The 21638-nt window shown below is 38.1% G+C and overlaps 1 protein-coding gene across 1 annotated transcript in view; it reads left to right on the top strand.

Annotated features, from left to right (window-relative positions):
* The window catches only part of GRAMD4 (GRAM domain containing 4), a 48723-nt gene extending 27806 nt beyond the window's left edge, over nt 1–20917 (top strand). The window contains exons 4-18 of the mRNA XM_062491595.1: nt 1093–1154; nt 3014–3146; nt 3619–3644; nt 5506–5597; nt 7140–7231; nt 8165–8213; nt 9050–9121; nt 10411–10454; nt 10550–10659; nt 11874–12028; nt 15812–15959; nt 16428–16521; nt 17620–17704; nt 19409–19477; nt 20035–20917. Of these exons, the coding sequence (XP_062347579.1) occupies nt 1093–1154; nt 3014–3146; nt 3619–3644; nt 5506–5597; nt 7140–7231; nt 8165–8213; nt 9050–9121; nt 10411–10454; nt 10550–10659; nt 11874–12028; nt 15812–15959; nt 16428–16521; nt 17620–17704; nt 19409–19477; nt 20035–20136 (1333 nt within the window). The 3' untranslated portion in view covers nt 20137–20917. The remainder of the gene's footprint in view (nt 1–1092; nt 1155–3013; nt 3147–3618; nt 3645–5505; nt 5598–7139; nt 7232–8164; nt 8214–9049; nt 9122–10410; nt 10455–10549; nt 10660–11873; nt 12029–15811; nt 15960–16427; nt 16522–17619; nt 17705–19408; nt 19478–20034) is intronic.
* The last annotated feature ends 721 nt before the right edge of the window (nt 20918–21638 follow it).

Raw genomic sequence — 21638 nt, 5'->3', positions numbered from 1 at the left:
GTCTGCTCAGTGCAGTGGAATCCCTCTTCTTGCTCTTCATTTGCTGACCATGTTTCACTTGATTCCCTTCCTGAGGAGCAAAAGATGAAAGGAACATTTGAAAGTACTCACATTTTCTGATAAATGAGTGATCATGAAATTGCACAGCTGACACTTTTTTGTTTCAAGAAGTAATCTTTTCAATCATAAAACTCCCTGTCAAGTAAAGCTTGCTGTGGCTGGTATTATGCTGTCAAAGCTTCTGCTTCATTAGGAGAATCTTCTGTATGATATCTGCATGGATGACTGAAGACTTTGGGACTGAAGCCTGAAGTATTCTCAAGACAAGTTGGCAGTTGGAGGTTGTGTACAAATGTAATTTGAAGCCTTGTACGTGTGCAGAATGCCAGAAACGTTTGTGTTTTAAAAAATCTGTTCACTTTAAATGGATGAGAATATTGTTGACTCTTTTTGAAAGGTGAGACCAATGGTGCCTGCTATTTGACATACATTTTAGAACATTTTTGTTGCAGTTTTTCAGGCTATTTCAATTTTTCAAGGTATTTTTTAAGTTAGTTGTGATCTGTGTATTTTGAGAGCTTACAACACTTACCACGTGTTCCTCTTGTGAAGTTGAGTGGTGTTTGACCCTAGTAGAGATGGCAGAATTCAAGATTCATGCATTCAATTGTGGTTTTGCTCTTTTGCAGTGGTTATCAACTGGTGATATGGAATCCCTTTTAATTTATTGCTGTGGGAAAAGTCATGGCTCTGAAGAGTTTTCCTGGCAGGCATTGCAATGAATATACCACAGAAAGGCATAAATAATGCAAGAAATTTGATACTACATTGTTGAGCAGTTGTAAGATGAAATTGAGCTGTTGGTGATGGGAAGGGCTAAACTCCACCTCTCCTCACAGTGGATGGCATTTCCCAGGATCCTAAGTGCAGTGAATATTTTGAGTCTTGTGAAAGGCCATAAGCTGTATTTTCTCTTGTCATGATTGTATAATCTCAGCTATGGAAACCATTGAGGTTCTGGTTCTTCCTTTACCTAAAAGGGAATAAGTTCTTCCTCTGGAACATTTCACAGTGTTTCTGTTTTCTTTGTAGGGCAGAAGAGGTGTCTGCAGCTCAGCAACCTGCAAAGCCACAAGCACAAGCCAATGGAACAGGTGAGCTTGGTCAGATCTCTAACAGCATTTCAGTTCAGTTGGATTTTTTTCTTTCTTTTTTTAACTTTAGAAGATCAGTGCTTGCTTCTGAAGAAGCTGAATATGAATGACAGTTCAAGCAACTTCTCTCTCTCTACATGATTCTGCATTTACTTTTGGTAGTTGACTTTGCATACCTGAGCAAAGAATTTATTGTGTATTTTAAGGCTTTTAGGTATGTAATGAAACCTGTTGGCTCACTTCATCATTCTTCCGTGCCTTGCTGATCCTTCACTTACCAGAAAACAGGTGTAATACATAGAAAAATGTTCTGTTTTGTTCTCAATTGCAGAAGTTCTGTTATGCCACTAACCAAATTCCTTCCTCTAAAAGAAGATACCTTCTGGAGAAGGAGTAAGCTAAAGAGCTATTAATTTTTTGACACCTACAATGTCATCTACATTTCTCAAGCTGATGCTTATTATGAATTCAATAGTGTACTGATGTCTGAAAGAACTAAGGCAACAGTCAGATTCTCAATCTCAACTTCCCTTCCTTGTGATTGAGACTTAGGCTTTTAGATGTGTGGACTAAATCTGAAATTTCCTCTCCTGTACTTCCGTAGTGTTGATGCTTTCTGTTATATGAACTACAACCTGACATTTTTTTCTCTTGTTAAAATCTCTTTCTCAGTGCTTTCTGAAGTATTAGCATGTGGGAAGCTACTTCCTATTTTTATTCTCCAATGGAAATGTTGTCTCAGCTGCAAACAGTCACTAGATTCCTCGTTTGTCTAGATTTCATTGTAAATCATTAATAAATAGTTTGATTCTATTTTCTGAGCACCAGTGGCTTTTTCTCGTGAGCTTAAATGCATCATTTTGGCTTTGTAATTGGCTGATTAATCTTACATGCCTTTGTTTAATCATATATTAATGTAATGGAGTTCTGTACTAAATTTGGTCCTGGAGTAATTATGATGAGTCTCCTGTTTGTGACATTGCTGTATTGAGATACATTTCCAAATTGTCTGCTCCATTTAGACCACAATTTTGTGAGTTACAGGTGGTTGTTTTGTTCTCACTTGCTGTGCCTAAAGGCTTTTACCCTGATGATATTTCCATGTACCCTGTATTATATTTTTCCACTTAAACTGACTCACAGAAAGTGTGCATCACTTCATTATTTTGCTGAATAATTATTTATTACCAGGTAGTATTATGACTGTATATTCCATATATAGGAAGTGCCATATGCAGCATAATTTCTGAAGACTGACTTTACAAAAAAAGAAACTGCATGTTTTTTTTGTATAGTTTTAGAAAGACACACAGGCACAATCCTTATAAACTAGGAGTGTTTGGAAAGTGGAAGTAAAAATGCCTCTTGCAGAATCTTGCTTGTGCTTCCACCTCCCTTTCCTGTCAAATCACTGTGGCTGCAAGGTGGTTGTCCAGCTCTCTGCCCAGGAGTGTTTTGCTTTGCACTTGCTTTTTTCAAGGTGACCCTTCAGCACAACAGGGAGCACTGAGATTTACGTCAGTGTTTTGTTTACAGAAGCCTCTTAACCAGAAAATATTTTTACTGTGTTTGCTGAAAATTACTATTTGTTAAGATGTTTTACTATTTGTATTTTGGGTAATAAGATGCTTCCATGTACTGTACTTAGAGCAATGCAGGAGCCACCTTTAGTCTCATTTTACCAATTTAATGCAGCTGGGGTTCCTGTGCAATGGCAAAAGTGAATTGCAAGTTTCCACAAAGAGTGTTGGTGAAGGACAAGGAAGCTGTACAGTGTACTTCTCAGTGAGGGCAGGGGCTGGCATTGGATAAAGAGGTCTTCTAGCATTATCCTGATACTTAGTGCTTCTCTTCTATAGATAAGAGTAGTCACACAGTCTCTTCAAGACTCCAAAAGTGGTTTGGTGACAAATTTGGGGAGTATGTTGAGGACTTCAGATTTCAGCCAGAAGAGAATACAGTGGAAGCAGAAGAGCCACTTAGTGCTAGAAGGTAAATCCCTAATGTCATTGTCAGAAATTATTGGTGCCTTTACAAGTTGTGGGTTTTTTCTCACTTTTTTTTCTTTTTAACCAACCTTTTGTATAGTTTGAACAAGTGTTTCAATAACAAATAATAACACCAAAAGTACAGAACTACCTCGAAAGTTTTGTGACTGCTTTGGACAAAACATGAGATTTTAGGTTTATCTGCTGTTTGAAATAAAATAAGATTTGTATTGTTTACCAGGTTTTGTCACATGCCTCCCAGAACAAAGTCTTAGGCTAGAGAGCTTTTAAACTTCAGTTTTCAGTCTGATGCTAGATAGACTTTATTAGTTACTAGAAACACCTTTTGCAAGAGGCAAGAATGAAGCTTTATGCACATATAGTTTATAACTGTGAAGAGTATTTCAGGGATCCAGTGTACACAAGTGTGCACTAATTGTCTATTTAACAAGTTGCTTTTATCTATTATTTTTCAGGTTGACTGAAAATATGAGAAGATTAAGTAAGTATTTAGCAGTATTTTATTCCGTGTATTTCTTCTGCTTTCATGTGGGAGAATGCCTGTGACTTGTCAGTGGTGTACATGCACTGCCTTCAGAATGCCTTTTAAAGAACATTATTAAGCTTTGGGTGATTCTTAACTCCCCCTAGCTTAGCCACAAAATCTAGATCCCTGTTTTCTGAGGAGCCTGACTCAGACCTGTCTAGAACGTTGTTGTCACCAGTGATTTCCAAGTCTTGATCTTCTCTAAGGGCTTGGTGTAGGCTGCTGGAGCAGAGCAGATGGAAGCAGCACTTGAATCCATGAGCTCTTCAGAGCCTTGAGTGTGTCCTTCCACTTACTTCATCTGCTGCTTTGGTTGTGCTGCTGGTGCTTGAAGAAATCTAGTGCTAGTTGCTTAATTATTTCACATGGGAAGTGTGTTTAGGATAGCTGAGTCTCAAGCCGAACATACTAGGACAGCAAGTCAGAGACCCTCTTGAAGAAAGACTTGAAAAGTTGTGAGTTCTACTTCAAAAGAGAGTGAGAGCTTCTGAGACTCTTTGTGCAGGAAGTATCATTCTTCCCATGAGGAAAGGCAAAACTGGTGTGGTCCAACAGAGGTGGTCTTGCAGCAGCCCTCTCCTGTTCCCTTGTGTTCCCTAGTTTGTTTGCCCCAGTAGTGAAAGAGCATAGAGGAAGAGTGTGAAGTGTGAGAGGGGTTTAGGGAGCTGAGGAAGGGCTCCTCTTGCTCTTGCTGCCTGGCTGTGTCTGTGTGTTGGCCTCTCCCAGCACAGCTCAGTCTCCATGCAGAGACAGCAAGGCCTGCAGAGATGGAAGACAGACTTCTTCAGGGAGTCATTTGCTGGGTTGCTTGGCTTATGAAGAGTAAGCAGCAAAGAGCTAGCAATGGGTAGAGTCCTGCAGAGACACAGTCCAGAGGTCTAGCCTGGCTTTAATCTAGCTGGTGAAGCAGCAGCAAGGGAGGGAAGGGCTCTGGATGTTGTCCACCTAGACTGTAGTAAAGCCTTTGATGCTATATCCAGAAGCATTCTCCTGAAGAAAGTGGCTGATCATGGCTTGAACGGGTGTACGCTTTGCTGGGTAGAAAACTGTCTGATGGCCAGGCCCAGAGAAGGGTGGGGGGATGGAGCTACACCCACCTGGTCACAGGTGTGTTCCCCAGGGCTCAGAACTGGGGTCTGTCCTGTTCAATGTCTTCATCAATGTTCTGGGCAGCAGGATGGAGTGCTCCCTGACAGTTTGCAGATGACACGAAGCTGGATAGGAGTGTTGATCTGATGGTGGGTAGGAAAGCTCTGCAGAGAAAATAATTTAGGGACAAGGTTTAGTGGTGGATTTGGCAATGCTGGGTTAATGGTTGAATGCAATGATGTTCCTTAAGGTCTTTTCCCACCTAAACAATTCTGTGAATCTCAGTTGTTCCTAGGTGGCTTGTAATTCAGTCAAGTTCATGTGAGAGCAAACTGACAAACAGTGAGACAAACTGACCTGTACAGTGGTATTTGGGGTAATATGAACATAGCTGAGTTTATGGATGCTTTTAGCATCCAGGGTACTCTTACAAAGGATGTTTTTGTTTTTTTTTCCTTTGTGACACTCTGTGTCTCTGTGCTTAAGAGTTTACACACAATCTTTGGTAACACTTTAATCATGTCTTGGGTAACAGTTTAGTTTTTGGAAATGCATTATTTAATTGTTCCATTATTTTGGTGGGTTTAATTTTTTTCATTTGGATAAGCCTTTTTATCATTACACGTCATGAATATTCCTATGGTTTTCTAATTGGTTAGTAATTCACAAGTGATTTAACCACTGCCAGCTAATTCTAACATTGTGTTTTTTCTCAATTTCCATTTAGAGAGAGGTGCCAAACCTGTTACAAATTTTATGAAGAATCTTTCTGCCTTATTAGACTGGTATTCTATCTACACTTCTGCTATTGCCTTTATTGTAAGTTATCCTACTCCTCTGGGAGTAGTAAGAACTTGAAAAAATACATTATTTGCTGAAATTCATTGAAACTGCCATATCTGAGTAGGGGGTTGTGCTACATTTCAAGTCAAATCAGATAGTGTAATTTCATTTGACACAAAATACCAGTAATAGTCATTTCGGTTATATATAAAAGCAGTTAAATTGTGTTTCTTGGGTTTCTTGTAGCATAGTTCTGTAATTGTTGCAACTGTCTGTGTATTTTTCACTCCTTTCTTGTTTCTCATCTCCTAGTGCTGGTAGTTCAGTGGTTACTTCATCCTCTGCAAAGTTTCTTCTTGTCTAGGGCTGAAGTGCTGATAGTGGTTTGGTGGAAATGCTGGTAGTGGTTACATTTGATGACAAGCTATTGTCCCCATCAAGGCTCTTTGCCATTTGTTAGGATCATACTGATGAGAGGCAAAATGCCTTGATTTCAGTAGGATTCAATGTGCAAATATCAAGTCTGTGAGCTAAGTTCCAGCATTTCTATGCTCTCTTAATGAGGCTTGGATGCTGCAAAGAGACTTAGGTATCTAGTGGAGTTTTGATTTGTTTTCCTTCCTCCTATTGTTAATTAAATCACCTAAATTCTTTTGGTCATAGTATATATGGAATGAAATTCTATCAAAGGAATTACCAAGAGCTATGTGGTGAAATGCCGTGCAACTTTTTGTTAAATAATGTGAGTTATAGAGCTTATACCATTTTGCATGGCTGAAGGAAAATTGAGGACGAGACTTCCCTCCCAGTGCCCTCTGTCTGTCCCTGCTCCATATCTGCTGATTTTTCCCTACCTCACCTGGTAAGCCCATTTTTCAGATAAAAACTGAAAGAAGAAACTTAAGCTGTTTTTTTTGAAAGCTCTGGGACCTGGGAGCCAGAGCAATGTTTCACTTCAGGGTTATCAGTAAAAACCCTAGTGTACCTCACAGAGAGACTGTAGTCTCTGCTTTCAGAAGCTGGGAACAGAATACCTTTTGAAGCTCTTTGTGTTAGTACTTTTTGCATAAAATAAAACCTGTTTTCCTGCGATCTTTTTAGTCTTGGTAAAAATGTAGGATTTAATTGAGCTGAAGTAATAGAGCAAGAGTTTATCCTGTTGCTCAGTATGGGGCTAATTTCTGTAATTCCCCTTCTATACCATGGCCACTCTGCCATTGCTGACCAGTCACAGTCATATAGCAGATTCACAGATTTGAGGGTTTACCTTTTTTTTTTTTTTTTCCTTTTTTCCTCCTACCCCTTCAAGTTATTATAGTGTCGAAAATATGAGAACCAGTTAAGTGCCATCTCTTTGGTCTCTTTGGTTGGAGATTTGGCTCATTCTTAGTTTTGGTTTTGCATTCCTGAGTGCAGGGCCATTGTCAGTCATGGAGTGGCTAAAACTTATTAATTTTTAAAAATATGAATTGCATGATTCTGAGCCCAACAGCACAGTGGGAAGTGGTATTTCATGTAACTCACTGTACCTCAGTTTGTAATCCACCTCTCTCTTTGTTTTTTCTTCTCAATCTGCAGATTTACATCAATGCTGTATGGCATGGCTGGGCCATTCCTATGTTCTTATTTTTAGCAATTTTGAGGTTATCCCTAAATTACCTCATAGCCAGGTATTTGCATAAATACTAGCTTACTCTCTTAAGTAATGCTTTATTTGAAAGATGTTTTGTTATACTTGCACTGAGTTGTAAAACTGCTACCTTTTCTAATATTTTGAGGTACATGTAACACAGTGAAAATCCTACTCAAATATCCTTTGTGTCATTGCTCAGTTTCTATAATCTTTTACTATCATTGGGAATTATCTTTGTATATTGTGGCTTGGATTATCATAAACAATTTTGCATGCTCTCAGACAAATCCCTTAGTACACTAAAATTCTAATATTTTTAATTCTGTGATGTTTAGAGTACTTGAAGAAAATCACCTTCAGTACTGAAGCTTGCTGTTTTTCCCAGCAGAAAAGGTGCAACTAGGCTTAGAATGGCAGTTTTGCCATTTTCCATAGCTCTTGATGTACTTTATCCAAAGTATCTTCCATTTGTAAATTCAGTCTCATCTAAAAATTAACTCTGGGCTTTTTTTTTCTAAATACTCCTTAAAATGGTGTAGAGGACCTTAATGTGCATATTGTAAAATAATTTTCTGACTTCTTAATTGATACTTTCTTTTTGACGCTGTATTCCTGGATATTTCTGAATAAGCAAATAGGCTTCTGAATAAGTTGGTGTCATTTTCTTCACATGAAAAAAATAAGAGAAAGATACTCCTAATCCTTTCCTCCATGCACACCATGAACTTTTGTTGTAAAATCCATGAACAGTGATTCTGTTTAGTATCTACTTAACTAATATTTTTAAAGCTGGCTGTTGTTGGCCACTTGTACTTCTGTTACGTTGTGGGTTTTTTTTTAGTTTGGGGATTATATTATTTACTTTTAAGCCCTAAGTGCTTATTGCAGAAAACTGTTTTTTAACTTTCTACAAATAATCTGTGTTGATAGATAGAGTTTTGCTTTCTTTAACCATTTCCATAATTTCTAGGGGTTGGAGAATACAATGGAGCATTGTGCCTGAAGTTTCTGAACAAATGGTAAGTCTTTCATCAGCTTCACCTGTATGCCTGCAAAAAAAAATGCACCTTTAAACCTTCCTCCATGTTTGTGTGGGTAGTTGGAAAGGAAGGAAGAGCAACCAAGTGAACATACTGCATTTTTTCTTTCTTTTTCTTGTAATTTAAAAGTCTTTACTAACAGCACTCTTTGGTTCAGATGCTTCACCCTAAAATATTCCAAACTTAAAACACTGAAATGCGTTTTAAGAAATTTCATTTCTGAAATGAATTTTAATTTATCAGCTTGGGACAGGTTAGGTCCTGTGGAATCTTCAAGAAGTCTTGCATTCTGTTTTCTTTAAGAACATCAAGTCCATCTGTTAGTTTAGCATTGTCAGCCCCATCACTAGGTGTGAGTACGTGTCTATAAGTGACAGCTCTGTCATTTAAATACTTCCAGGGATAGTGACTCCACTTCCCTGGGCAGCCTGTTTTATGGCTTGACATCCCTTTTAAGGAGCAAATTTTTTTCTCCCCTGGCAAACTTTTGAGGCCATTTCCTCTTGATCTGCCACTTGTTACCTAGGAGAGAAGACTGACCCCACCCCCCCACCTTATAAAAACCTTTTCATATAGTTGTAGAGAAAGATAAAGCCTCTCCTGAACCTCCTAAAGCATTGAAAACTAAAAATAACCAGCAATGAAAGACAGAAAATGCAGATCTGAAACAAGGGAGGAAAATGGTAAATGTAGAGACTATTAAAAGTGAGATGAGTATTGCCAAGAATGTTGTGTGGTCACGTTCTTCTGACAAGTTTTGTGAAATATGTTTTATCTGAGCTGCAAATCAATGGATTGTCTCTTTCTTGCCTAAGGAGCAGCCAAAAGAGGACCTGACCGTGTCTGAAAAGTTTCAGCTTGTTCTGGATGTGGCTCAGAAGGCTCAGGTACTGTGCTGCTCTCCTGCTGCCTCCTTAGAAACCAGGGGGTTCATAGTCCAAGTAGTCAAAGGAGGTTATGCAGCATGTGGAAATAATGCTCAAAGGGGAATTACTTTTCTTGCAAAGAGAACTTCACCTATGAGCAGTGGAGATCTCAGTAGGATTCCTGGAGCTTCTGAAACGGCCTGATGCTTCAGAAAATGGGTTGAGGTTCTCTGACTGCAGCTCTGATCAAGCTCCAGAGGGGAACAGAAGTAATTTCTCACAGTTTTCTACCTTATATATGTGTTTAAGCTTCTGATAATGTAGATTGGGTGGTGACTCCTAAAAATGTACTGGAGAGTGTATCCATATCTCAAACCTGTTAGTGATAAAACTGATGTAGGAGACTGTGTTCCTTTAAGATATAGCTGAAGGCTGTGGTCTATTTAGCTGTGTTAATTCAACAGTTTGCACTGCATCTCTAAAATAGCCTGCTTTAAAAAACTCCACCCCCTCCAAGCCTTGAAATCTGCTGGTGTTGGAGAGGCTGAAGGAAGGTTTTCTCCCAGCTCCATGAGGTAGCAGCTGAGTGACTGCACTGTCCAGTTGAACTGTAGAACTGTAGCCTTGTGCCATGCCTGATGATGTGCTGTTGTCAAAATGGGTTTAACCTTCCTGTGCTAACTGGGAATGCTCAGCTCCTTCCTTCTGCTGGGGGTGGTGCATATGTTTATATGAACACCTTTGGAAATTTATTGGGAAGGTGAAGTTTTCAGGTGCTCTGACAGTAAGGATTGATCAGAGAGTATGGGCAGAGTTCTGAGCAGGGGTTAGTTGTGTCACCATTTTTTGGAATAACTTGAAATCTGCTGTCTCCAGTGGTTTATTATAAAACCTGATAATGATCTGTTTCCAAGAAGCTAATAGTCCTTTTGATGAACTCAATTACCACTTCCTGGAATTTTGTTGCCTATTAACAGAAGCTCTTTACTCTTATATTGACAGTTTAATTTAAAATATTTGCAGTAATGAAAATTTTCAGTCATGACAGTGGGATCGAATAGTTTCTTCACTTGTAACAATCACAAGTTACAGAACAAGATTAAATGAGATGAAAGTCATCAAGTATTGCTATTCTGTTCTGTATTTACTCAGTTGTGAAATACATAAATGGCTAAAAATTAGTTTTTAAAAAAATCGCTTCTGGGAATTGCTTGCCAACAAAGTCAGAAAACTATTTGTTTTCATTATGTGGACAAAAAAACCCAAAACAATGCAGGACTTGGTTTTAATTCTCTTGCTTCTTAATGCAGAACCTTTTTGGCAAGATGGCAGACATACTGGAAAAATTTAAAAAGTAAGTTATCTGATGTGAGATTTTCTTCCCTTTTAAAACAAGACTTGACCAATGTCTGTAACACTGGTAATAAAATTCTGCTTTTTTGTTTTCAGCTTGTTCATGTGGGTCCAGCCAGAAATAACACAGAAGCTCTACATTGCTCTATGGGCAGCTTTTATTGCATCCTGCTTTTTGCCCTACAAGATTCTTGGGCTTGCATTGGGTAAACACAATAAATAATTCACCTATTACAGTCTAGACTTAATGGTTAAAATTTACATGATCTTTAGAAGGAGAATTCTAGAGTTTAAGAGCAAAACCCGGCATTAATAAATCATGTGGTGTTTTAAAGTATTTTCATTGTGCTTGGCATCATTTGTCGTGACCGTTTTGAAAACCATCTCAGTGCATAGTACAAAAAGACTGGATAATGCTTTTGCTCCTTGAAGAGGAGAGGCCTGATGAGCTGTTACCAGAACTCACATTATCAGCTATAAGGCTTCTGGAAAATCGTGTATGTTGAGAGTTTTTTGCTCATGTATCCTTGTAAATGAAATATGTGACATGACACAGGAGGCATGAAAATGGTAATGTGGGAAAAAAATAAAAGAATTAGTGGGATTCCTGGTAAAACTTTGGAGGGTGGGCTGGACAAAATGAACAGACTACTGTGGATCTGTTACAGATACTCAGTCTCAACTGGGAATTGAGAAAAGGGTTCTCCCTACATCATGAGACTCTTTTTGCTAAGATATGAAGCCCTGTACTGTGAACCAGGAACTCTCATTGTTTCCATTAAAGTAATGATATAATCAAATGAGTATTCGTGGCACTGAACTTCAAATTTTGTTAGCTTGAACATAAATGTAGATTTGCTTGACACAGCAACAGAATTTAGATGTGTGAGGAATAATTGCTTTATTCTGACTCTTAGGAGATCTGAAGTGCACTCAGTGAAGTTTTGAGAGAGTATTTTAAGCCCATTTTGAATGGCAGAACACAAGGAAATAACTTGCATAAGAATAGAATTGGGACTAGAAAATAGAGTTTTACGTGGTACATGAGAGCCCTCTGTTGCCATTAAAATTCTTGCAGGAGCTGCATAGTTGAATGCTCTGTTGTGTTTTTTGTTTTGGCAGTATATCGTGTTTTCAGAATGCTTCTGGTAATAAGGAACATATGTTTGAATTATTCAAATATTCTTCTGCATAATAGTGGCTGTGTAAATATTTAAAAGAGCCGAGGATGGGAAGGAAAGAAAAATAATTTTCTGGTGTTGGAAGAAGAATTAAAATAGTAAACCCAGGAGAATGATTTTAACTATTTGACTAAATATACCTAATTCAGTTTCGTTTGTGAACTTTCAAAAATATGATCAAAACAGTGGTGTTCTTAATGCCTCTTCAGCATTCAAACTGAAGTGACCTTTTTTTTCAGGACTCTATGCTGGAATCAAGTTTTTCCTTATTGATTTTATCTTCAAACGATGCCCCAGACTAAGAACTAAGTATGATACTCCTTATATCATCTGGATAAGTCTCCTGACAGATCCTCAGCTCAAAGAAAGATCTAATGCTACAGTGTCAAGACGGGTAAGGATAATGAATCTTTTTGTTCCTCTCTTCTCAGCCTCTGAGAATCAGATCCCTTTCTCCCTTTTCTTTTTCTCCAGTGACTAGAGCACATTAAAGAGAAGGTTAATTAAATCTTTACAATCAATTTTAGTTGATTGTAATATCATTTTTTTTTATTGCTTTCAAGATTCACAGGTCTTGTATGGGTTCTGTTTCTTGAATGAAAGGAATCAGTTACCAAAAATGTGTGTGTATGTATATATAGATACACTGTGAATCATGAACACACAAATATAACACCATCCATATTCATATCAATTTCTTTAACACACGTTCTGTGTAAGTCTGTTATCAAATACAGTCTTTTTGCATCACTTTCTCTATTCTTAGACATTCTTTTTCAGTGGAATTTCACATACTTAGGTAAATTGAAGTGCAATTAGTTAAAAATAGATAAAGGCTTGAGTCTAATATGCAACTTACTAATGGGATAATCATTAAGAAAGATAGTAAGGTAGTTTGCATATTGAGACATTATGTCTCATGGTTATTTGTGTTAGATGACCTTTTAGCATAGGGGTGATCAATGACTTCACCATGTTCATGCTCCAACAGCACATTTTGTTTTTGTTAAAATGTCATGGTTAAATCACTGAGTATTGTGTTTTGTGCATCTTTGTAAATTCTTTTGGGGCCTGACATGGTAACTGAGTCAGGGTTTTCCATATCCCTGGATTTGTCAATGTTTATTAGTTTAAAAATTAAAATAGTTGTAGTCAATCTTGAGCCTAATCCCATTTTAGCATTTGTTTAATGCCTCTTAGCACAGTATTTGTTTGCATTCATCAAGTACTGTCTGAAATGCAGGGTGCTGATCAGTAATTCAGCCTGGTTATTACAACTGGAGAGCAGAAGGGATAAGCACATGAACCCTCAGTTGTTAAGAAGAAATCTGGGGCTGAAGTGGGGGGGCGTGGTGGAGCAGAGGATGGTAAAATAACTGCAGCACAATTGGGTATTTCAGAAGGAAGTGGACAAGGACAGTCTGTTACAGAAAGTGAGTCTTCTGTTCCTGTTTTCCAAAGGGTGAGATGGGTAAATAAGCACCTGGATGAAGCCATCCATGGCCTGCATTTCTCTTGCTTGCAGAAGATGATCATAAAAACTTTTGTGCTTCTCACACTTGCAGGTTATCTTTCACATACTGTGGTAGTCGTGATGTCGTCTTGTTAGGTCTCTCTAATCTGCCTTAGAGGTGGAAAGATTCTGAGCTGCTGAACTTGAGTCCACAAATTTAGAGAGTAATTATTCCTTTTGGCTTTTCTTCATGGCTTTAGTTTTGTGAGTAGACCCCTGGTTTTTGTACTACCAGGTCTGGCTTGGTGGCTTTGGCTTGTCTTCCTGGAAAGGATGTGTAGGACTGCATTACCTGCTTCCAAATGTCTTTGAAACTTGAACATGACCTCAGTATCTCTAGGGAAATTTTCTTACTCCTAGAGAGATTTCTGCAAACCTCAGTATGAAAAATAGATTTTTGTACTAAAATGTACAAACCAAAGAGGGGTTTTAATTTTTTTTTTCATAGAAAAAGCAGAGCCCAAGAGCATGTAGTGCCAGCATGTGTGCCTTTGCTTTGGCTTCTTATCATTAAGCAGTGTACAAGGCAGAGTAAATTTAGACACAATGCAATATTAATTGCCTGTACCATCACTTTGACCTTGTGTCCTTAGAGAACAGTCCTGACAGCAGTATGTGATGTGTAAAGGTTGTATGTCAAAAGCTGGTGACAGATCAAGTGAAAAGGAATACCTCCACATTGTTGGTGATGTTTTTAGACAATCAGGATTCTGCCAGGATTACAAATCAAATCACTTCCACTTAGATTTATGGCTTATCAAAACACTTTTCTCTTAGTAATTGACCATTGGTTGTCTCAAGCCTGAGTGGTAAGAGGAAACATTTGCATGTGTTGGGCAGGACTAGAAGTAAGGGCAGAACTGCTCACTTTCAGCCACCAGATGAGTAATGGTACTGAAGTTTAAACTCCATTTTTTACTCTCTTTATGAAACAGGTACTTAGGAAGCAGTATAGCAGAGAGCAGAAGTAGTTCTTATTCCAGCACAAAAAAGCTTTAGACTTCTTGCTCTGGTCATTTTTATATTTGGGGCCATGGCACTTCACCTGGTTGCACGTGCAGCCAAATAGCTTGTCTAAGAAAGCCTTCAGAAAATTCTTTTCATCTTTAGTTGCACACAGATTGTTGAAGAAGCTGTCATTTTCCTTCGTTCCAGGAACTCAGTACTGCAGAAGTGAGGCAGTATTAGTTACCATCAGCCATTTGCTTTTCCATGTTAACTTATTTTTTTTCCCTGAGGCATCATTGTCTTACAGGTACCCTCAAAAGGTGGATGGCAGATGCCCTCTGTTGTGCCTGTTCTGTCAGTCTGGTTTCTTGTTAGCAATTGCAGTTCACATGTTTTTATTTGCTTTGGATTTCTTTTTCTTTTTTTTTTTTTTTTTTTAGTCTGTAAATCCTGTGAACTGTTGATTGCTGCCAATTTTGTGCAAAGTAACAAAAAAAGTAGCTGAAGGCTGGTTGGCCTTCAGCAGCATTGGGCATTTCCAGAAGAGCTTAGTCCTGAGCTTCCATGCTGTCAGTGTGCCAGTTGTTGAACTGCATGTGCATGGTAGGGCTGAGGACAGAGCTGCTTGTGCCAGCTTTTGGAATCATGTGGTGCCACACCAAGGTGAAAATGAAAGTGCAGGCCAGCTTTCCAAGGAAAAGGAAAATTACCAAAGGAAATTGCCTTCTGTCCTTCTAGAAGGAAGGCTTCTTGCCAGGGCAGTCTCCAGTGGTTAAGGAGCTCTGTTTAAAAGTAAATTTTACTCAAGTACTTTGGTTTCCATACTACCTTTTTTTCCCCCTCCCAAGGATGCTGATAACTACTCAGATTTTGTTTCATGTGTCAACACTAAAAATTCAGTGCAACTTCAAAGCACAGGAAAGATCAATGGTTCTAATTCAACCTGAATAAATTGAACTGGTGTGCTCTAACCACTCATAAATATTTTTTAATTGCATTCACTGTGTGTAGTCTCTTGGTTTGTGAGCAAGATCTTGCAATGCCACTCGGTTCATGTTTTATTCTGTGTATTATACTGTTAAATAGACTTCATTTTTTTTCTTTTTTCACTGTCACATTTGTGTCATTTGTTTCTTTTCCTGCTAGCTGTCAGGGCATGAAAAGGTATGGATCATAGTGTGGAAAACTTCCTTTCATTTTCAGCATTTGTATTCATAATGAGCTTATGCAGTTCTGTGTGGCTTTTTTTTTTCCTTTTTTTCTCTTTCTAAACTTCTTTTGTGCAGTAATACTTTGTTTATCTCTTGAAGACAAGCCAAGTACTGCTAATATATTTTCTGTTAGTAGTCCCAATAGTTACAATCATTGGAGCTGTTTGCAGTGACTTAGCTGTATCTAATAAGATCTAGCCTTTACTGTAGAAAAATTGTGTTTTAAGATATTTGCATTTAGCACCATGTGCTTCACCCCAGTAGTGAGTCCATCAAAGGGCAGCACTTAGAAAAGTTATGTTCAGAGGCTTAGAACCATATTAGAGGCTTGTGCTCTAGCAGCAGCATAGTGCAGTAGTCCAAAGTTAATTTATGGAAGTAATTAATGAAAATTACAGCATTATAGTTTTGTTTTTTTTAGAAAGAGTAGTTAGCTAAATTATTTTTAAGAATGTAGCTTAAATGTTGCTGCTCAGATTTTGGAATTGTGTTTCTTTTTCTGCAGCTTCAAACAGCAGCCACCAGGAGTTGTGTGGGCTCAAGTGCCCCAGCTGGAATAAGCAAAGATGAAGACACAAGTCGTTTTCACACCACCAAGAGAGGAAATTTCCATGAAATTTTTAACCTATCAGAAAGTGAACGTCCTTTGCCAGGTAGGATGCTACAGGAAGGCTACACTAGCAGAAAGCTTACAAAAAGCCAAGGATAGTTTAAAGTTGAATTCCTCTTCTGCACATTGTATAGGTGTAAACTTTTGATTTAAAAGTCTTACTTTAAATTAGGATGAATAGAGATGGTCTCTTTCATTCCATATCCTGGCAGCTCTTTGAAAGAGTAAACAGCCTGGTGTGTCTTTTATGGTTATGCAAATCCAGTAGTCAAGTTAAAGGGAGTAATTGTATGGGTGGTTTTTATTTTGTTGATTTTTTTTCCAAAATGAGTGTTAAAACAGATGTTATGATGTCAAGAGCACCTGATTTAGGTTTTTCTTTCTAAACATTTTTAGGTATCTAAATTTTAATATTCAGTGTTTTCTGTTGTATAAGGAGTCTGTTTGAGATAATGCCAGTCTCTTTCTTTTTCTTAAAGCAAGATTTCTTTTTTCCTTTCTTTTTTTTCAGTTTGTGAAAATGGCTGGCGTTGTTGCTTGATCAACAGAGATCGGAAGATGCCTACAGACTACATCAGGAATGGAGTTCTTTATGTCACAGAAAAGTGAGTCATTGCACTCCACACTTTTCTTAGAAGGGAAACTCGAGACATGAATCTGAAAAAAGGATCCTTTAATAGTGTTTTGAAACAAAAATTAACATTTCAAGGTGCTTTGCAGCCTCAAGGAAGCATCATAGGCGAGGAGGAGCTGAACCTGGTGTGTGGCTACGCTTAAAAGACTTAACAGATTTTGCCTTGGAAGTGCTTGCATAGGAATACAAAGTAGCTCTATGTAGACAGCTGTTAGTAGCTGCAGTTCTTCTTGTGGATAACATACTAACTGTATAGATACTAGAAAAGAAACCTAAAACCTAACCGCACTTTGAAAATTGTGATCAACAGCTGTTTGACAAATATTCTTAGTTTGGGCTTATTTTTAAGCAAGCTGAATGTATAGCTTCCTTGAAATGACAGCAACAACAAAAAAACCAAAAATACCCAGAAAATTAGGGCTTGGTTTCAAATTTTTATGGGTGAGTGGGGTTTTTTTGTTGTTGTTTTTTTTTTTTTTTTTTTTAAATTCCTTTACTTGCCTCCCAGGACTGAATAACTGTGGTCATTACTGTTTGGTTCTTGCACCGAAATTCCTTTGGAGTGTAATGAAAGGAAGTAAAGCTCATCTGTATGCAATGTCACCTAGTGATGGAGGCCATTCTCCAGTGTTTAGAAATCTGAGTTTTTTGTTTGCAGCACAATAACACGAAACTAACACAGTGTTTCTCATTAATCTTCTTTTAGGATGGTGAAAGATGTATAAGCCTTTTGAGAGTTGGTGTTTCAGCTGTTTAAGGATATATGTCCCTTGTGTGTCTTTGAAAGGCTTGTCAGGTTTAACCATTCAGTGCAGTAATACAAATACAAGATTTTTTGTGTGTGTATGCATACTGTATGTTCTGGGCTTTCAAACAGACCAGCCAGTTGCTAGAATTTATAAATGTTTGCACTAAATTAGAAGCTGCAACTGAACTGAATGTCTTTCTTTTATTTCGACAGTTATTTTAACCTGTGAGATTTCAAAATTAAGAAGAGACAAAGACGATATTTGAGAAATTTATCTTAAAACACTGTATCAAAATGAACATTTTCTTTTCTTGTTTTCAGTTACTTGTGCTTTGAAAGCTCAAAATCTGGCTCATCAAAAAGAAATAAAGTTATAAAGCTGTCGGACATAACAGATATACAGAAGGTATGTCTGGTTGGTGTTGTAAATAGGGGAGAAAACTGGTTTTCTGTTCAGCTAGTCATATTTTGCATTTGTACTTTTGTTATTTTGAAAAAGCATGCCACTGATAATTTGGATAAGTGAAATGTAATTATTTGATTATTAATGTTTCTCAGAACTGCTTTTTTGGACTCAGTACAAGCAAACTTGCTATGAGCATGAAGACAAACTAGTTTACTAAACCCTTACACTCCTGCATTTTTTTTATAATTAAAGTTTTGTTGCTTATTAACTCCAATGTTGACCAGAGCTGTTTAAGCCTTAAGAAGATCTACTGGTAGCAGCAATTGTGTAGTACTAACTTCAGTTTGAGTGGATATTAAAAGATGCATCATCTTAAAAGTAGGTGTACCTTAGAGGGTGGCAGAATTGTCAGTGAAGAAAGGTAAATCATTAGAATAGCCAGACTGGGATGGGCTGGAGTTTCATCTAGTTGGGACCATCAGTAACAGAAGCAAGAAGTGGAAGATGGGAAGCATGGCAAGGGCAATGTTGTCCTTCCTCTGGTTGAGGTTTATCAGCCTGTGGTTACTAATGGCTTTTCTGGTGCCTTGCATCACTGTGGCCCTTTAACATCACTTTTTGTTACCCTTTCTGAGCTTGTCCTTATCTTGAACACAGACAGCCCTGCTTTCTACTGCATCCTGTACCACAGATTAAATCATGTTGAGCAGAGAAACACCTCAGCCTGGTGTTTACTGCTATATAAGTACCTCCAGATTTTCAATGTATTCCTTCTAGTTCTGTGACATGTCTATAAAGCAGACAGCTTATGCTCAAATTGAACATTCCTACTGGAATTAATAATTCATATTAATGGATTTCAAACATCATACTTCAAGTAATGCTGGTTTGTTCAGTAGACCTTTACTGTCATAAAGTTTCTTTTGCATCTGTGCAGTGTTTTTAATGAAGATGAGACAGGGATCATGCAGTCAAGCATAAAAATGTACTGTGCCTGGTTTTATTTGGAGGTGGGAAACCCAGGTCTGACTTGGATGTCACTTTCTCCCTGTGAATACTCCCAAGTTCAGCCAACTGTATTCCTTCTTATCTTTATGGACTTTGTTTCTAAAAAACCAAGCAAGCAATCAGTGTGTGGCACTGGGTGCTATTGTTTAGCTGATATGGTGGTGTTTGGTCAGAGATGAGAGCTCTTCTTCAACCTTAATGATGCTGTGCCTCTGTGATACCCTGTTTTGTATCTAGTTTTGAAGAAGCAGCTTTTTGTGGTCTGCTTGCTGTTCCTCTAAAGAGTGGATGGATGTGACCTGTAGAGGAAGCTGTGGGTCCTGCACACATGTGCACAGAGCTGGGCTGTTCCCTTCCCACCCCATCCAGCTGCCTGCAGTTCCCTGCACCATGGCTGGGTCAGCTCCCATGTGCTGAGCAGGACTGATGCTCACTTTGGGGCTGGGGCTGGTTCCAGCAGGTTTGGCATTTGTGCAGCTCCTGGAAAGAAGGGTCCTGGCTGTCCAAGTGAGGCTGAACCCAGCGAGTCCAGGAGAATGAGACTCCAGAGAATGGCAGCTGGCTTCATCCTGATTTTAGTAGAGGTCACTTAGTTGTGGCTGGGAGGAAATGCCGGTGATGAATTGTGTAACCTCTGCAGCATCTTCTGCAGTTGTTCAGTACAGAAGGTATCTTATGTCTTTGTGGTTTTTTTAGTATAAAGTGCTCTCTGTTCTCCCGGGATCAGGCATGGGTATTGCTGTATCAACACCATCTACACAGAAAGTAAGTAGCTGGCTGTATCTGTATTGCTGTGTTGGATTTCTTACTCTTCTTTTCCTCCTCTGGTTAGCACCAGCATAAAGGCTTTTTTTATCCCATTGTACCAGTGGCTGGCTTTTTTTCTTTTTCTTTTTTTTAAATTCACTTGACTATTATTCACACTGTATGTTTTTAGAATTTTAATGAATTAAGTATTCAGCTTGTTCTACTGCATCTGGAGGGTTTTATTCCAACACTTCAGAAATATTTTCCCAGCACTCTGTATCAGGAGTATGCAGCCTGCTATGCAGTCTGAAACAAAAAGGTGTTGGCTCGAGAGTATCCACTCTCAAGGGGGAAGGAGGCTTTGAGGTGGCCTGACCCTCAGATGAAGTTTTTAAGAAAGTGAAAAATATTAGAGAATAAGCCACATAGTCAACGATTTAATAAAGAAAAGGATTTTGTCTTTATCAATGCATTTCTAGTACAATTAATCTGTTCCTAGTGACTTGACAAAATTCACCTAGAGGAAGTTATTTTTCTTTGTGGACTGACATGTTGTGTTTCTTTCTGTCATTTAGCCTTTGGTGTTTGGTGCCATGGTACACAGAGATGAAGCTTTTGAGACAATTTTCAGCCAATATGTGAAAATAATATCTGCATCATCCAGCAGTGAAAGCTAGTGTCTTACCTTGGAAGAGCTAAAGGAAACTTTCTTATTGTATGACTTGGTAGTGAAAAAAATGAACATCCTCATCTATTTTGCAATAATTTTTCTTGTCTGGTGGTTTCTATTCTATCTGTTACATAAACCAAGTGTATTTTATATATGCCTTCATGTTTGTTTTTAAGGTTTTTGTAAAAAAAAAGACAAAAAAACCAAATGAAAACAGTGAAAGTGCTATCATCACTATTAGCCTTGCACATTAAGCACTTTTAATGTTTATTTACTGACATTAAAAGCTGGGAAGATGCTCAGAGACCTGACTATATAATAGATTGATCCCTTTATCTCCACTGATGTCACTAGGGATACATTTGTCCCCTTATCTTAGTTGTTTTTCCCTGAGATGTGAAAATGATGACTGCAGCAGCCTGAAGTCTCCCTTCTTCAGCTTTAAGATTTTAATTGGGTCCTTTATTAAAACTGATGGCAAAAACAAGGAAGTATTAGCTTCCTAGTATTTCCATGTGTACAACTGCATTTAAAATAACTACTCCGTGCTAATTTTTGCATTGCAGAAGGATGTTTTACTGGTTTGGTTAACTTCAGTTTTTCCTGCACAGAGATGTGTAAATCACTTGTATGATGAATTAGAGGAGAAAGTTTGTAACCATATCTTCCTTTCCTCATTAACCAAAGTAAGAGGAAGGAAGGCAGACAGATGCTTTTTATAAAAGAGGGCACCAAAATGTTGTTCCTAAAATGTTAGGCATCTTATAATTATATTTCTATAGGTACTTGTCCTAGAAGGGCTCAGCTGTTGTACATGTTGCATGTACAAGGTGTTTGTATGTTAATGCATTAAAGACTTGAAGGGTTTTTGTGTTGGGGAATGATTAAACTAAACTCAGTTGTGACCTTTTTTAATTTGGCTCTTCTCTTGACTTACCTTGTGATAAAGCAATGTGCTATAATATAGCAACTGAAAGCACTAGTTCCTCTCAAAGCATAATTTGAGGAGCGTTGGAGTTCTTCTGTCTTCTCCCTTGCAGAATTAAATATTAGTAACAATTAAACCCAACTGCCAGGTAAAACAGGAAGGCTGCACTCCTCTAAACTCTCTCAGGCCTGTCTAGCAGCAAAGCACAGATTGACCTTTCTCTTTAATATTAGAAATCTTTTATACTCTATATAATAGCACCCATCTGAGAGGTTTAGAATTTTATTTGCATTTTCATGAAAGCACAGTAGGAGTTATGCCAAGCCTTCCAGAGTGTCTTTTCCTTTGCTGTGTCTTTTGAGTTAAGTACTATGGATGTCTACAGACATTATATGAATGGCCCTAAAAAAAGCAATGGAGATGCAAATTCTTATGTAAAAATGGGACTTAATTTCATGGATTTTTTCCTCTGTTTTTTTTTTTTTTAACAGGAATTTCCTTTCTTTGTAAGGAAAGGGGTAAAATGAAGGAGGGAGAGGGGTAGCAAACCCCAAAGGGAGTTTAACTCTTAGCACAGTTTT

The sequence above is a fragment of the Cinclus cinclus genome, chromosome 4 (genome assembly GCF_963662255.1).
Source record: "Cinclus cinclus chromosome 4, bCinCin1.1, whole genome shotgun sequence".
In the NCBI taxonomy this organism is placed as follows: domain Eukaryota; kingdom Metazoa; phylum Chordata; class Aves; order Passeriformes; family Cinclidae; genus Cinclus; species Cinclus cinclus.
Note: the sequence above shows the minus strand (reverse complement) of the source record. Positions and strands in the feature narration are given on the sequence as shown.